At 41.4% G+C, this 15,315-nt stretch overlaps 1 protein-coding gene across 3 annotated transcripts in view; it reads right to left on the bottom strand.

Moving 5' to 3' along the window:
- The window catches only part of LOC134866050 (ephrin type-B receptor 1-B), a 143,049-nt gene that overhangs the window by 82,276 nt on the left and 45,458 nt on the right, over nt 1–15,315 (bottom strand). For all 3 annotated transcript variants that reach the window (XM_063885953.1, XM_063885952.1, XM_063885951.1), the window contains exons 2-3: nt 14,678–14,742; nt 838–1,519 (exon numbers count right to left, since the gene is read on the bottom strand). In XM_063885953.1, the coding sequence (XP_063742023.1) occupies nt 838–1,519; nt 14,678–14,742 (747 nt within the window). The remainder of the gene's footprint in view (nt 1–837; nt 1,520–14,677; nt 14,743–15,315) is intronic.

Consider the following 15,315-nt stretch of genomic DNA (forward strand, 5'->3'; position numbering starts at 1 on the left):
GGGAGTGTTTTGCGCAGGACATAGAGCAAAGTGAGAAGGATACAGTTAACACAGTCACACACAGTGTGCTTTGTAGATATGTGGCACTCTCATATCTGTTTATTGATCAGAGCAGATGTGCGTCAATCAATCTTATCTGGGCTCACCACATTCTCCAGCTAACCTCCAGAGGCGGGCTGACCAATACTGCGCCACACTGAGAGCCCCAAGCCACTCATATTATCATCACACCTTGAGCAAATTTTGTCTTTGTATTTGTGTTTGTGAGTGTGCGAGAATAACAGGTTGCAGAGAGGAAAGGTGCTTTAGAGGACAGACAGAAAGAGAGAGAAAGTGACGACTTTACCAGAAAACCTAGATTAACCTCGTCTTTATGTGTTCACCATTTTCGATTCCTTAGAACTCAGTCTTCGGCATATCCTACTGAGGCAGAACCAAACCTCCTGCCATCTGTAAAGCAGGCTGCACAGAAGGCTGGCATTCGCTACAGATTAAAAATCAATGCTAATGTGCCTTTCTAGTCTGCCGGAGGTGGATATGATCAAAGAAGAAGCGCGGCACATCATGCTCAGCAAAACACATAAAACACAATCAATTCAGCTTTTCCAATGATGCAAAAAGCTGTGATCCAATGTAATGCCTTGTGATAATCAAGCCTAAAATAGCTAAAATTCCTGTCACCTGTCTTATTTGTCGTTTTTTATGAGTAGTCGATCATTTTAAGAGAGAATGAATGATGAAAATCAAATCATTCATGAGTAGGGGGCATGCATCTATCAAAGTCATTCTCAAAAAGCAACTATAGGATTTAAATGACGAACGTATCTTGTTACTTACCTCGACAAACGTTGCCGTTGTCAGGTTCAAACCCTGCCTTGCATGTGCAGCTACCGATAGGAACCATCCACTCGCCGTCTCCATTGCAGTACAGCTTGATAGGGACATCTACTTCCTCTGAGTTGGGAATGCAGATTCCTCTTGCAATTACCAGAGAGGTGCTCTCAGCCCCTGTCATGGTCTCTGGAAAGATTGCAAAGTTCTGGACCACACTTGGGCACTTCTTATAAAACACTCTGACTGACAGCAGAGACATGCAAGCGCCATAGTCCTGAAACGCCAGGTAGAAGCCATTTTTAGACAATGGGCCAAAGCTCCTCACTTCTGTGTTAACCTTCATCAGGCGTCCGCCAAAGTCCACCTGCGAGAAGCTTTCATCTGCAGCAATGGTGTCTACCTTGAGGTAAGGGGCCTCCATCCAGAAGGCGGTGCCTTTTGTGGCAATGACAGCATCACTTTCATAGTAATAGAGATTAAACGTCTCCTTGCATGAGCCAGGGACGTTCGGGATGGAGCTGCAGTCACGCACGGTGAATCGAATCTCCACATAGATGCGTTGTGCTCCACGACGATCAATAAAGGTGGTGAGGAGCCAGTTATTTTGACTAGGCTCGAAGACATTACACACCTGGTAAGTCCTGATCGTGTTGAGGTTTTCATCGTAACCACTCACTTCCTCCCACTACAGAAAGAGAAGGAAAGAGAAGAGTACAAATGGTTGATTAGTAATCATCTGTGACACGGTTGGGTTGCACATTTTTGAGCTCATATTGACTGAGCTACAGAGCATTGGTACAAATATCAGTAATCTTCCTAAGGCAATACATTTGAGTCTATACTTCCTGGATAAACAGTAAGGACTCAGCCTGTTGTGCTGTGGGGCTTTTTCAACCATTGAGAATACACAAATGTCCTTCTTTCTTGAATTATAAACAATTATTTAGGAGCAGCAACAGCAAAACACACCACTTTGCCGTCTTGGTCTCTAAATACGCACAACTGCTTTACTATTTGTACTGCCCCTATAAGCACAAACCTCATAATTGCTTTGGATGTACTGCTATTTGCCATCCATGCTGTGCGTGGCTAGCCACAGAGTGGATGAATTATAAACTATGGTGTGTAACAAATTCAAGATTATGCACTATTGAATTATAATTAGACAGACAGGGGCTGGTACATGGCAGCCAAGAGCCGGTATGATGGAAAGGCATTTGCCTGCGGACTGAACTGAAATACACTGCGGGCCATGTCTTGCAGGTGTGACCCAGAAAGTATGTTGGATGAGCATCTGAAGCCCCTTGGGGTATTAAGTCAGTGCACAAAATCATGATGAAAATGTGCAATTACCATTTGGCTGGTATCACTAAGAATTTGGAAGAGAAATTACTGAAATAAAAAGATGCTTCTGAAGCTCGCTTTCCGATGAGAATGTCTGTTATACTTTGGCATACAGATTTAGAGCAGACTGAAGAAAAAAAACATGAGAGCCTTGTGCATTACGACAGTCACTTTAAAGCCACACTGACTTTAAATATTTCAGGTGGAGGGAAGAATTTGTTCTCATATCACTTTCAGTCTTTGTAATATAAGGCTATTAGTTTTAGTACTACTTTAGGCAAAAGCTTAGCTGACAGACTAATTTCTCCAAATACACCCCTCCCAATGATCCAAACAGCTGTAGGCCAGGAGAAGTTAATGAGGTCTATGTGAAGTAAGTAGGCCTCCAGTCAGTTCATGTTTCTTCTGGGCATATATCTCCTGGTATTTCCTCCTTCTTCTGACCTTTATAGTCTCAGCTGCTCAATCAGGCCTAATGGACTAAGATGAACACATGAACTCGCTACATACAGCCTGGACAACAGGCCAAGTGATGGAAAATATATAGAAATCTTGGTTGAGTCCATAAAAATTACGTGACACTAGATATATGTGGGTAATTTGGGGTTTGAAGATATACACAAACAATGATGATAAATGCAATAAGGGGGAAGGAAATCATGGGATATGTGGAGACAAACAAGCATGTTTTGATCCGGGGCAAAAAGAGGGAGGGGGAGAAGACACGCGGAGAACAGTGACACTGCTGACATGATAAACGAGTTTACAGAAATCTGAGGTGCAAATTAAAGCCCTTTCTCACCGCTGCTCCCTCAGTGCCCACTTCGCTGTACTCTTCTCCCCCCTACTCTCTTCGCCTTCTGCTCTCTTCTCTCGTCTCTGCTCTGTAATGACCATTCATCAGCATTACAGGAACCTGTCCCTTTCAGCACTGCCTGTTCATTAATACAGCCAGCCCTAGGCTCCTCTGCACCCGTCTGCTCCAGTCTAGGAGGGGGTCCTCACCGCCCCTCGTCTAGCCAAATGACCACCATCTTTCACGCCAGAGAGATGCCCAAGGCGTCAGTGAAAATGCCCGTCTGAAATCTGTCCAGAAATTAATTGGCTCGTAAAATAATAAACTGCCACTTTTTCTTATTTCCTCATCTGTAGATACTTGGTGTCACCATTGTGTCAAAGAAAAAGAAAACTATTACAGGTGCAAAAACTAAACTTTGCAGTTCAGTTTCCTTATATGCTTAAAGTGATTTGTATGAATCTGCTGTGAAGGCCTATCCTGTTTTTAATTCAATGGTTTAGCCTACCACATATTGATTTGCTGGCTGTTGTCTTGCTGCTGATGGGCTTGAGGCTGCACATTACATTTCTGCTTCCGTAGGTTTCTAAACATTTGTTTACCCTGAGATTTAGAGTTGTAATGTATGTGACATATGCATTTAAGAAGCACTACCTACATACGCAGCACATGCCCTGCAGTCACATCAATACTCTCTGCCTAGCTTTTCTATTTCTATTTCTCTGCCTTTCCCGCAAACCTTTTACATCATTTAATTCAGATCTATCTGATGCACTTCTCCATGACATCTCTCTGACCTTGCCAGAGTAGGGAAGGCATCATCACCTGTCACCTTGCTGATAATGGAACTCCCTGATCTTTGCATCCATTTCCTCTTCAAGGATGTATGTATTAAAAAATACAGTGATAGTCCTGCACTTTGTATATAAAGTCCATGAATTATGGACTTATGGGTAGTTGTATGTTCAAGGCATGTATGATTCATTTCGGCTCAAGGTGAACAAGATGTGGGAGAGAAACTGGAGTGTGATTATCTTTTTGTTCTCTTTATTACTACCACATTACATTATCGTTGCTGTAGATCTCCTTTAAGTTTTTAACTGATAAGAGATAATACCCTCTTTGTGGCAGTCAGAAAACATAAAGCAGTAGAGGCTGTGGATTTGATATTGCAGTAATGGCAAACCCAAAGAATTACAGTGGGTAGAAAAGTTAGAGTGATACACATCACTGTTATGTGCCTCTATAAAGTCAGCTTTCTCCCAATTAGTTTTACGCTAAACATTTCTGCTTTACTGTATTTAAATTGTATTTTTTGCTGAGGAAACACTGGACGGCATTGAGAGTCTGTTGACACTCATTTTTCGCCAACAGAACGTAACCATTGACTCTTCTCTAATAGCTTTGCTTTTGCCAGTTATATAGGAGAAACTTTTCCCCCAACCGTGATTGTCAAGTGTGGCTATTGTGTATCATTATGGCTGCTCTGTTTTATGGGCAGTAGCAAGGAGATGGAGGAGCTATGGATTCACAGAGTGCTTAATGTGTGTGTTAATGACCAGTCACAGACAGCTGAGCTGGAAAAGAGAGGGCAGAGGAAAGAAAGAGACAGAGTGATGGATAAAAGAAAAATACAAGAGTGGAAAGGAATCAAGGAGAAGGGGGCGGTAATATATTCAGGCTGATGTTCCACTTCCCACAGCCTCAGCTTGCTGCCATCAATCCATCGATACTCTGCCCTCATAAAGGCCATTCATCACATTGATCTCCTGCCATTACTTTCAAAGGCTAAAATAACACAGAGCAGCTCAGATGGCCACAATTTTGCTCTAGAGGACCGCAGCATCCAACAGTGAGTTGGGGACAAGTAGAACCCCAATCACAGAACAGAAAGTAACCTTTTAGAGCATTGATGTGACACCTGTGGACTATAATCGGAGAAATGGACTGCACTAATGAGTCATTTACAGCAGGCGTGTTTGCAACAGGACAGGAGCTACCATACACATGCTGCAAGATTTCCGTCATGGTTGATATGACATAACAAAAGCTATGGACAGTGGGCGGGCACAGGTGTTGCAGTTTTAACTAAAGCAACCCTGATCTTAATGTAGTTCCTGTGCTACACTTCCTGAGCCCCAAATGTCCCTGACCTGGGAGTTGTACTTTATAATGGGATCTTTCCTGTCGTGGCAGATTTTGCAGAGCTGACCATTGCAGATTATTTGAATGAAAGCCTGACACTGATACAACTTGTTTAAAGCAGAAAATCATACAGAAATCCACAGTACGTGAATGTTCTGATAGTGTTGCATGCTAAGACCCCTTAACACTCAGAAGATCATCATTATGTGTGAGACATTTTAATGGCATTTTCAGTTTAACTCTTCCTTCTCTGGAGTTTTGTCCCCAGTCTTTTAAAGAGATGCATGTTTCCTTTTCAAGGTTTAGTTCCTTGATTTTCCTGTGGCTCCAGTTTCCCAGTGACTTTTTGGTGGAAAGAGGCCAATTGTTGGCACAGAATGAAATTCAGGAATACAGTAAGAAAACAACCACCTCTGATGTACTGTAACTTTAGCCTCAATCATACAAACCAGCCAAAACATTTGGCAGTAATAGGTCTGGTTGTGGCTCAGGCTTAACTACACATACATAGAGACATGTCTTGGCTACTTTAAGCTCATAAGTCAACGGCAGTCAATTTAAGTGAGACAGAGGCTTGAATATGGAAGCATCTATTGGGCTGCTCTTTAACCTTCAGTCTGCTCTCTGATTCTCAGTAGATTCCCACTCACTGCTTTTAAAATCCATCAGCGTATTTAATAGAGCTACATGCTCAGACATACTGAACACCAACGGATGATGAGCAGCTCAGCATTTCCACATTTAAAGCTCTATAGCCCAGAAAGGTCTACAAAATGGCATCGCAAATAGCAGACGAGCATCTGGAAACTGTCTCTCGAACGACCGCCGAAACTCCTATTACTCAGCCTAAGAATGGGTTTTAAAGCAGGATCCAAAGCCAGGTGTATTAAATAGTACACAACAACAGCCAAACGTAGTTGCTCCACTGCCACTTCAGTTCAGACTACGCTTTGTTGATGCAGTTTACAACTGAATGTGTGCCCTTTTCAGCTAAAGCAGTCAACTTTGAGCTTACCCTTCAGAAAGAAAGTCTGTAGGATAGTCTGCTTAATTCTTCTTTATTTGATCCCAATGGATTGTTAATACTATAAAGTGTTTCCTCCAGCATTATGGCTAGGATTTTAGGGTTTACATATGTAACCCAAGAGAAATGGCTGGAATATTTGTGAGCACTTTTCTAGGACTAAAACGTGGGTGGACAAAACCAGGAGATTGCTTTTCATACAACAGGCTTAGGATGGACATTTCAATAATGAAACTATTTGTTATTCATGGAAAGTATACCTTCATAGAATCCATTTTTTTATTAATTAGGCATGAATAAATCAGCATTTAAAGAGCTTGCTTTTGATAAAATAGGAAAAGAAAAGAAAAGGCAGGGCGCACATGTGGGTGAAATTCACATTGACATATTTCTAAAGGCCAAGGTCTCCGAAGGACAGTGGATTATGGCGGGACATGAAAAACTGAGATGAGGATTGAACTCTTTATACATCTGCTGAAAGATGCTCCCCTCATTTTGCAAAGCTCAACACTGTCGGTAATCACAAGCCAGATAGATTTTCTTTGCACGGCTGTTTCGAATCCCAAATGAGCATATTTGCATATCCACCTTTGGGTCGGTTGCTTGAAGTAAAAAACATGGACAAGTCATATAAAGTTGATCTGATAAAAAACAACTGTAGCTGTTTTCTCACAAGCTCCGAAACAAGACAAATGCTCATAGTATCTTAACTTCACATATTTTGGAAGCCACACCTCATCCTTGCGCACAAACACAGCCAACCACAGCTTCTAAAATATGCACCGGCATGATTGCTATTATCATTTCTGATCAGCAGTGTTATTGAATGAGAGCCACTGTCAGTCCAGTTGCATGGGAATGATTATTTTGCGGGGCATCTGTGGCCTAGTTCTGCCTGGCTGAATGTGATGGATGGGGAGGAAATGGTGATGTCTGAAACACTCCCAGTCCTGCCAGATCCCAGCCACTCTATAATTACAGACACACAGTTTGACTGAGCCCAAATAGCACTCTGTCCGTCTGCATCAGAATGAGAAACAATGACGATCTTCTCCCTAACCCCGCCCATGCCCGCGATCAATACATTTATTGAACTGAGGTTCTAGGCAAGTTTGTGTTGTTATGTATGAGCATGAAAGAAAACTTTCAAAGATTGTTTTGTTGGTACACTTGGCTTTTATACCAAACTTGATCCAAATATGTGTTTATAATGTGTGAAATGTTGCTGCGTTGACACATTATTTGCAATTTAGTCTCATTACATGCTCCCACATGTCTTTGATGCCTTTTTTTCTAAGAGATGAACATAATGTGGCATCACGCTGAGCCTTTCAAGTGAACAATCCACCCAGGAGCATAATTTCTCAACTCCTCCGTCCAACTTTTATAATGTCATTATTAATACTTGCATTTTCAATTACTGGCTGTTTGCTTTGTAGCAGCATCTGATTTGCTAGGCTGAAATTATTTTTTAAATGAGCTGCTAGTGAACACAATCATAATAGATATTGTTTTAGTAGTTACTTTTGCAGTCACAAATGCAGCTTCTAATATTTACATTGCAGGTTTGAAATGAACACAAATTCTCTTTTTTTTCACCCAAGAGGAATGAAATTTAAATGTAACTGTAAGCAACTTAGCCTCATTATTTCTAAAGAAGACTTCAAATATGAGGCTCTAATTTTTAACACAAACATACATTAAAGAAATGTGTGGGCAGCAGAGCTTGGCTTGAGCAAAGTTGGCTTGACATAGTTGGTGGGAAAACTTGTTGATGTTTTAAATAGTAAGAATTTTGTACTGGAACCTTTCTAATTACAACATTGGAACAATGTATTCCACTTCAACGTTTGGCATTAAAAATGACGGATTGAAATATAGCTATAAGAATTTGAGATAGAAATATACTCTTTTTATTCTACTGCTCATTTCATGAATTGTGTCATCAATGTGAACATGATCAACTATTATGGTTATTATAAATGTCAGCTTCCAGTTATGTATCTTGGCTGCTGAAAAAAGGAAAGTGGTAATTAGGCAGGTCTGTGTGAAATAAGTATAAAATAAATAAAAGAAACCCGAGTTTTTACACAATCATCTTGAATGAGTAACCCTAAAAAGTAAATCACTAAAAATTATGGAAAGCTTCATATACTAAACAAGTTTATGTAAATCCAAAAAGAAGGTTAATATTATAGTACAGTAACAGAAAATAGTTTCCTTTTTGATATTTTATCTGACGATGCACCTGGTAACACCCACTCAGGTAGCTTCAGAGAAACTGTGAAGCTGCCAGTGCCTCAGCAGATCTTTCAGTTTCCAGGAGCAGCATTACCTTGAGTCCCCCTGTGTAAAAGGCTAAAGCTGTGTGTATTGTATTGAAATCTTACAGCCTCTGCAACCTTATGAAGCTATTGCGGAGGATGATAAGGACGACAACTAAATGATTCACCATGACCCTTTGTGTGTGTGTGTGTGTGTGTGTGTGTGTGTGTGTGTGTGTGTGTGTGTGTGTGTGTGTGTGTGTGTGTGTGTGTGTGTGTGTGTGTGTGTGTGTTCGTATTGACATTGGAGATGTGCCCTGACACACCAGTAGGTATGAAAAGAGACGGAAATGAACTTTCTAAAAGTGGAGGAAGAAGGGCTAAAGAGATAAATCCACAGATGGAGCAGCAAAAATGTAAAGAGTAAGGGTTTAAATGATACAGAGCAGACAAAAGGTATATGGCTGATGACTAAAATTGAATGATTTGACAATTTGGGCAGGGAATGAAAGAAATACAGAAAGGGTGGAACAACGAAGAAAGATTGAAAGCTGTCTCTCTGCAGGATACGTGGCCCCCTATGGCCCAAGGCGTTGCCATTTAGCAACCACAAAAGAACAAGTCAGCAGGGGACAAGAGAATGGCAAGGTATCGAGGCTTTTAGGAGCAAAGGGGCCCTTGCCTGTATACGTGTGTGTGTGTGTGTGTGTGTGTGTGTGTGTGTGTGTGTGTGTGTGTGTGTGTGTGTGTGTGTGTGTGTGTGTGTGTGTGTGTATAAAAACCCTGCAAAGCATGACACATGACAGCCCTATCCTCCAGACACAAAGACATGGAGAGGGACCGAGGGTGGGGGGGTTTGGTGGTGTTGGTTAGATAGAGATAGAGCAAAAATAGTGCTTGAGCTTTAAGACTGACAAGATAGAGTAAAGAAAAGCAGGAAAAAAGAAACGGAAACAGTGAGAGTGGATATAAAGATGGTGGAGAAGAATGAAAGGATTTACTGTTATATCTGCCAGCTCTGTATGACTGCTGAAAAAGCATGCACTGCAGGTACCGGGGAAAAACACAATCACTCCCACACACATAAGTCAGACAGCCTCCAGCCACTCCTTCGCACACCAAATTCATACCAAATTAAGGATAGACTCATATATTCATTCCTTTTTGCCATAGTTTCTATCCCTTTCTTGTTTTATTTATTCCCTGACGATCAAAAAGTGTCCTTGGCTCCTTATACATCCAAGAGAATTGTTACATGTGAAATATGGAGAGGAAATCCAGAGGAAGGAAATCAATGGTTGAAGAGAGTGGAAAAATGTGGAGGAAAAAATCTATTTGTGTTGCACCCCTACTGCAATCCTTTAAATATGTAGATGCTGCTGTCTCAGCCATGTTTTCCTTGAGAATGATTTGGAATGTTAATTCAATCTTACCTACAAAAAACAAATGTTAAGAGCTGAAATGTGACATGGGGGTGCTAACAAACTCACATAAACAGACACACAAACACCCAGACAAACTGACAGAAAGCAATGGATGCAATCAGATCTAAGCGGTTCATTGCCTTACTATTCTGTCTTCAAGCTGAGCAGAGATGCCTGTGTCTAAGCTCGGAGGAAATTCAGTTGTTTTGCTACACCGCCCAATCACACAAAAAAATTAAAAAAGCAAAACACTACAAGTACAGTATGCCACTGACATTAAAAGTCTCCTGTTTGTGTGTTTGCACAAATATGCAAGTACATTCATTTTAGTTTTAGCCGTTTCTGTAGCATTTGTAAAGGGTAATATGTTTAGGTCAATTCATAACCATGTGTGCTGTGTCCATCAGTTTGTATGTGGGTGTGCAAGTGTGTGTGTGTGTGTGTGTGTGTGTGTGTGTGTGTGTGTGTGTGTGTGTGTGTGTGTGTGTGTGTGTGTGTGTGTGTGTGTGTGTGTGTGTGTGTGTGTGTGTGTGTGTGTGTGTGTGTGCATGTAATGAAGGCGCTCTTCTCACCTGGCCGCTGAAGCGCAGCCAGCATGAGTCACTGTCGTTTTTCTCTTCTCATTCCATTTTAACTCGAGTTTTGCAGGTTCAAAGTTCATCTCCATCCCTCACTCTCTTTCTCACTCATGTTTTTTCCTCTCCATCTCCCTCTGACTTTTATTATCTACATTCAATCAGCCTCTTCCATTGTTCTACACTGTCCTCCCTTTACTTTTCCCCCCTGTGTTCCCTTATGCTGGTTGAGACGCTGCCTGTCTGTCTGTCTGTCTGTCTGTCTGTCTGTCTGTCTGTCTGTCTGTCAGGATATGAATAATTGAGGTGTATTGAGTCTGGTCAGCAGATGGTGAGATGTCTGTTATGGATCTATCTGTGCTCTTTAGGAATCGCTGAGTGTGTGCTGCACCTGTCCAGTTAACGCCCACAGGAGCTTTGCTTAAGCCCAGACCGGGCACAGTCCAAAATGCATCACCACCAGAAAGCAAACGCTTAAATGTGCAGACGCAGATTTGCCTCACAGAACTCAGGCTCTTGAAAATGTGCCTGAGCACACACAAGTCCACATGTGGAATTACAAGAAAGTGAGAAACACAAGCATGGCAGTGTAAGATCCATTCTGTTCTTAATCCCTTCTTATGCACCTGCTTCAACCAAAGGGATTTCTCTAAAATCTCTTCATCTTTCAGCTTCTGTCTAATTCCCAGTGCCTTGTCATGTCTGTTATGTCCCCCAGTGTTAGTCCTCCTCTACCCCTGTCTTTTCACTTGGCAAATTCTTTATCCCCCTCTTTCCCAAGCCCCTTACAACCACACAAACCTGACCTGTTTTACACGCTTGACAACACCCACACATGTCAGCGCAGCCACCACCGCCGCCCTTAATACCCCTTAACCCCCCCAACACCCCTCCCCTCAAAGCTCTCACCTTAAAGCCTGAACTCTGTCTGTGACCTCCCAGAGTCACAAGTTAACCCAAGCTCTCTTCCACACGCACACCCATATGGCAGTTCTGCATGGCTGCTGTTTTTTTTGGTCCTGTTCACACAAAGTTGATCTCTTACCCTCTCTTGCTCCAGTTTTCCTAATCCCCTCCTTTTCAACCCTGTCCCTGCAACCCTTTTCAGCTGCCCCGACATAACTTCTACATTTCTTCTCACAGCTCTTCTCATCCCACACTGTCTGCTCTCTTCCTGACTCACTTCACACTCCCCATAATCACATCTAGCCATTCCCGATAAATACATTTTTTTCTAACTACCATTTAGGATCTAAGTCATTAAAGAATATGACAAAAAAAGTTTTGATCACTACAATTTTTTTCTGTTTTGGCAACATAACAACATTTCTAGTTAAAACAGGGAAGAGTGTAATGAGAAAGGAGAAAAAGAGATGATGAATATTTTATAGCAGCATATGGGCCAAACACTGACTCATCCTGGTGAGACTGGTTGCTTATGGTTATATACATTATTTCCCTGTGGTAAATTATAGTGCTACAGGCCAGTTCAAATGAAAACCTTTAAAAGTATCTACATGTAAGATTTTCTTCTGGTACGTATTTCAAACACCTTTTGCACCATTTCTTTAAAAACACCTAGAGAACAAACACTGGCTCTTTTTCTACTTCACACTGAAACGAGATACTGTGATGAAAAACACATTTATGTCCGCAACTCAAGTGAGATAGTTTTACAATTTGGTCAAACTTGGGCAAAGGGATTTTTACATAAATGGTTTGTGTTAACTGATTTTCTTTGAAAACCTGATAAAGAAACCCAGATTCATCATTTACTGTAAATGAGGTTTCAGAAAACAAGTTAGTTGAGTTGTGTGTGTGTGTGTGTTGTCTTTAATGTTTGCTCCGTCACGTCACAACATGGTACGGTCGGGCATGTTTTCTTTTCCTTAGGTAGCTTTGCATGAAACAAAGACAAACTGTAGGTCATAGAGAAAGTCAGGAATGACTCAGAAGGTGAGACAGACGTAGAGAAAAAAAGACATGGGACGGGAAAGTCCACAGAGGGGAGAATGGACTATATCCAACTGAAATGAAACAGCAGAAAAATAGCAGGAGCAAGAATGTACATTATTAAAGAATATTGTAATATTGTTTGCTGTACACATATGATTTCGTTCTGAGCCCTCCTCCACAGCCGAGGCAAACATGGGAGTGTGCATCCGCATATTGCCGCTCCATTATACATTCACATGGCCAACCTGATATGTCCTTGTGTTTACACCACTGGAACTAATGACACTGCATCTGCAATCCTTCAAAATTAACCCCCCCAGGTCAGCCAAACACAAACACACTCAGTCACACACTCAGTCACACACTCAGTCACACACACACACACACACACTCAGTCACACACACACACACACACACACACACACACACACACACACACACACACACACACACACACACACACACACACACACACACACACACACACACACACACACACACACACACACACACACACACACACACACACACACACACACACACACACACACACATCTTATAAACTCCTGAAAGATAAGTTACTAAAAGAAAGTAATGAGATGTATTGAATAGCAAAGGGACAACTCTAGTGTGTGTACCCATTTCCTTGTGTGTGTTAGAGAGGCAGTTGTCAGGTTCAAGAGAAGCAAATTGACAACAAATACAAACAAATCCAGTATTATTAAAAATAAATGAAAATATGTAAATGTAATTATACAAGTATTCAAATGGCTAACACATTCTGCATCTTTATATTGACACCAATGTTCACCCTATTATAGCCTATAGCCGTGGTTATGAGATTTACATTTCACTATGACTTGTAGCTAAATACAATATGTCCATTACATAACATTTTGCGAATTTGTATTTTGTGTGTGTGTGAATTTCTAATCAGCATCACTCACACACTTCCAGCCAGGACAAAGCAGCTATGTACTGTAGCATGCTTAGTTCTTCCATTGAGTGGTATGAGTGTATTCTCCCTACAGCAGGTCTCTCCGTGCCGAAACCTTTACACCAGGAGAAGCTTAAAAAACTCAGCTCAACACAGACAGGAGGCTCTGTGTGCCTGGAGGCTTGCTGAACTGAACAGGCTTTACTGGAAATAGCACTGAAGATGTTTGTAGTTACTAGATACTTCCTCTTCACAAAAAAAAAAACATTGCATATTTTGAAATTCTGTAAGTGTGGACCCAACTATTAATTTTAAATGAATTTTTTTTTTCAGAAAACTGTATTTGGTAAGTGGAAATATATGCATAACTTATAGGAAGCAGGTTATTCATAAAAGGCAACAGAGCAAACGATAAACACAAATTATTAGCTGTGATATCCTCATATCCTGTTGATTTTGCACATGCACAAACAAACATAGATTGGTATACCCATAAACAATCTCTCTGGTTATTTTAGGGTCCTGGTTGCTTTTAATACTCCTTTAGGGAAACTAAAGAAAGTGTGGACTCCAATGTTTAAACAGAGGCAAAGCTCTGTTTAAGAGCAATAAAACATCCCTTTACACGCGTATTAAATGCCTCATAAAGACTCACAGACCCAGAAAATGAAGGAAACAGTCATTGTCTGTCCTGGATGGCTCTTGCCAGATTCACGCTATCAGTGTTAGTCTATGGAGCTTAAAATATTGAATTACGGCAAAGAGAACAAAGCCCTAAAATTGTCTTTAAATCCATTAGTCTAATAGGGCAATCATACTTTTGATACCGTGATTCTTTCAGAAAAAAAGAACCCTATTCCAATTCAGATGACTTTGCACTTTATTCCATTTCCAACGCTTTCATGTGCATGAAACTACCTGGAAGTTGGAAATAGTTCTCCTAAAATCTGACAAAGCCCTGAGCGTTTCCATCGTCTTAGCTCCTCCTACCACGTTTCATCCTAATACCTCCACTTCCCTGCATAAATGTATCATTACAGTATCATTATGTCTATGGTATCCCCCCAGCCTCCATTTACAGGGACTTAGGTACTGTGTTCTGGGGCTTACGTGGGCCCATTATGTCATTAAGTCATTATGAGCTAGGACAGAGAGAAAATAATACCCATAATAGGAGCTACATTGGGCACTACTTAAGTCTATACTCCCATCCTGACGGCCTTCCTGCCTATTTGTCTGTCTGGTTGTAGAACTATATGTGCACTGTGTGTCATGTTACATATCACCCAATCTTGTTCCCATGAGAAATAGTTTGCACATAAACTTCTGAAACTGTTTTTTACCCAGCATGCATAAGTCTTAGCAATATCCGACTCACCCCAGAATTTGGATATGCTGTCCAGCCCAGTTCAGCTGTGGCCACCCGCGTGTCCATCACGGTCTCTGCAGCGAAGGAAGAGGTAGAGAGAGAGAAAGACAGTGGTTAGCCTCAGAAAAGCTATTTTGAGTATCATTCCGCAGAGTTGAACTGCATTCAAGCCCCGGTGATCACTTGACACTATCATCGATGCACAGAGAGGAGATAAATCCTTCACAGCGTTTATCCATCTCTGTAAGACTTCTGTTAAGACAAGAGACATGGATACAAAGCTTTGGCACTTTGCTGGAAGGAATGTCTGAGAGCCTCTGTCATGCTGTTAAATGCTGTGCTTTGTATTGTGTTCTCTGTGCAAGCATGACTTACAGTGTGTGCATCCTGCCTCTGTCTGTGTGGGGGCATGTGCATGCATTTGAGTGGATGTGGTTGTATTTGACTGAGTGCACATAAGTAACACAGCATGGTTTTGCATGTGGTTGTATGTCAGTGCTAAAATTTGACACATTGTTTACCCAAAAAACTATTCACAAATGCAGAGAGAGCCCTTCAAGGCGAGGCATTTGCAGTTTGTTTACTCTTAGTGGGGACAAACAATGGAAACTAGTTTGGCAGAGATCCCCAGTACTGTTTGTGTCCTT

This window comes from Eleginops maclovinus, chromosome 6 (assembly GCF_036324505.1).
Source record: "Eleginops maclovinus isolate JMC-PN-2008 ecotype Puerto Natales chromosome 6, JC_Emac_rtc_rv5, whole genome shotgun sequence".
NCBI lineage: Eukaryota > Metazoa > Chordata > Actinopteri > Perciformes > Eleginopidae > Eleginops > Eleginops maclovinus.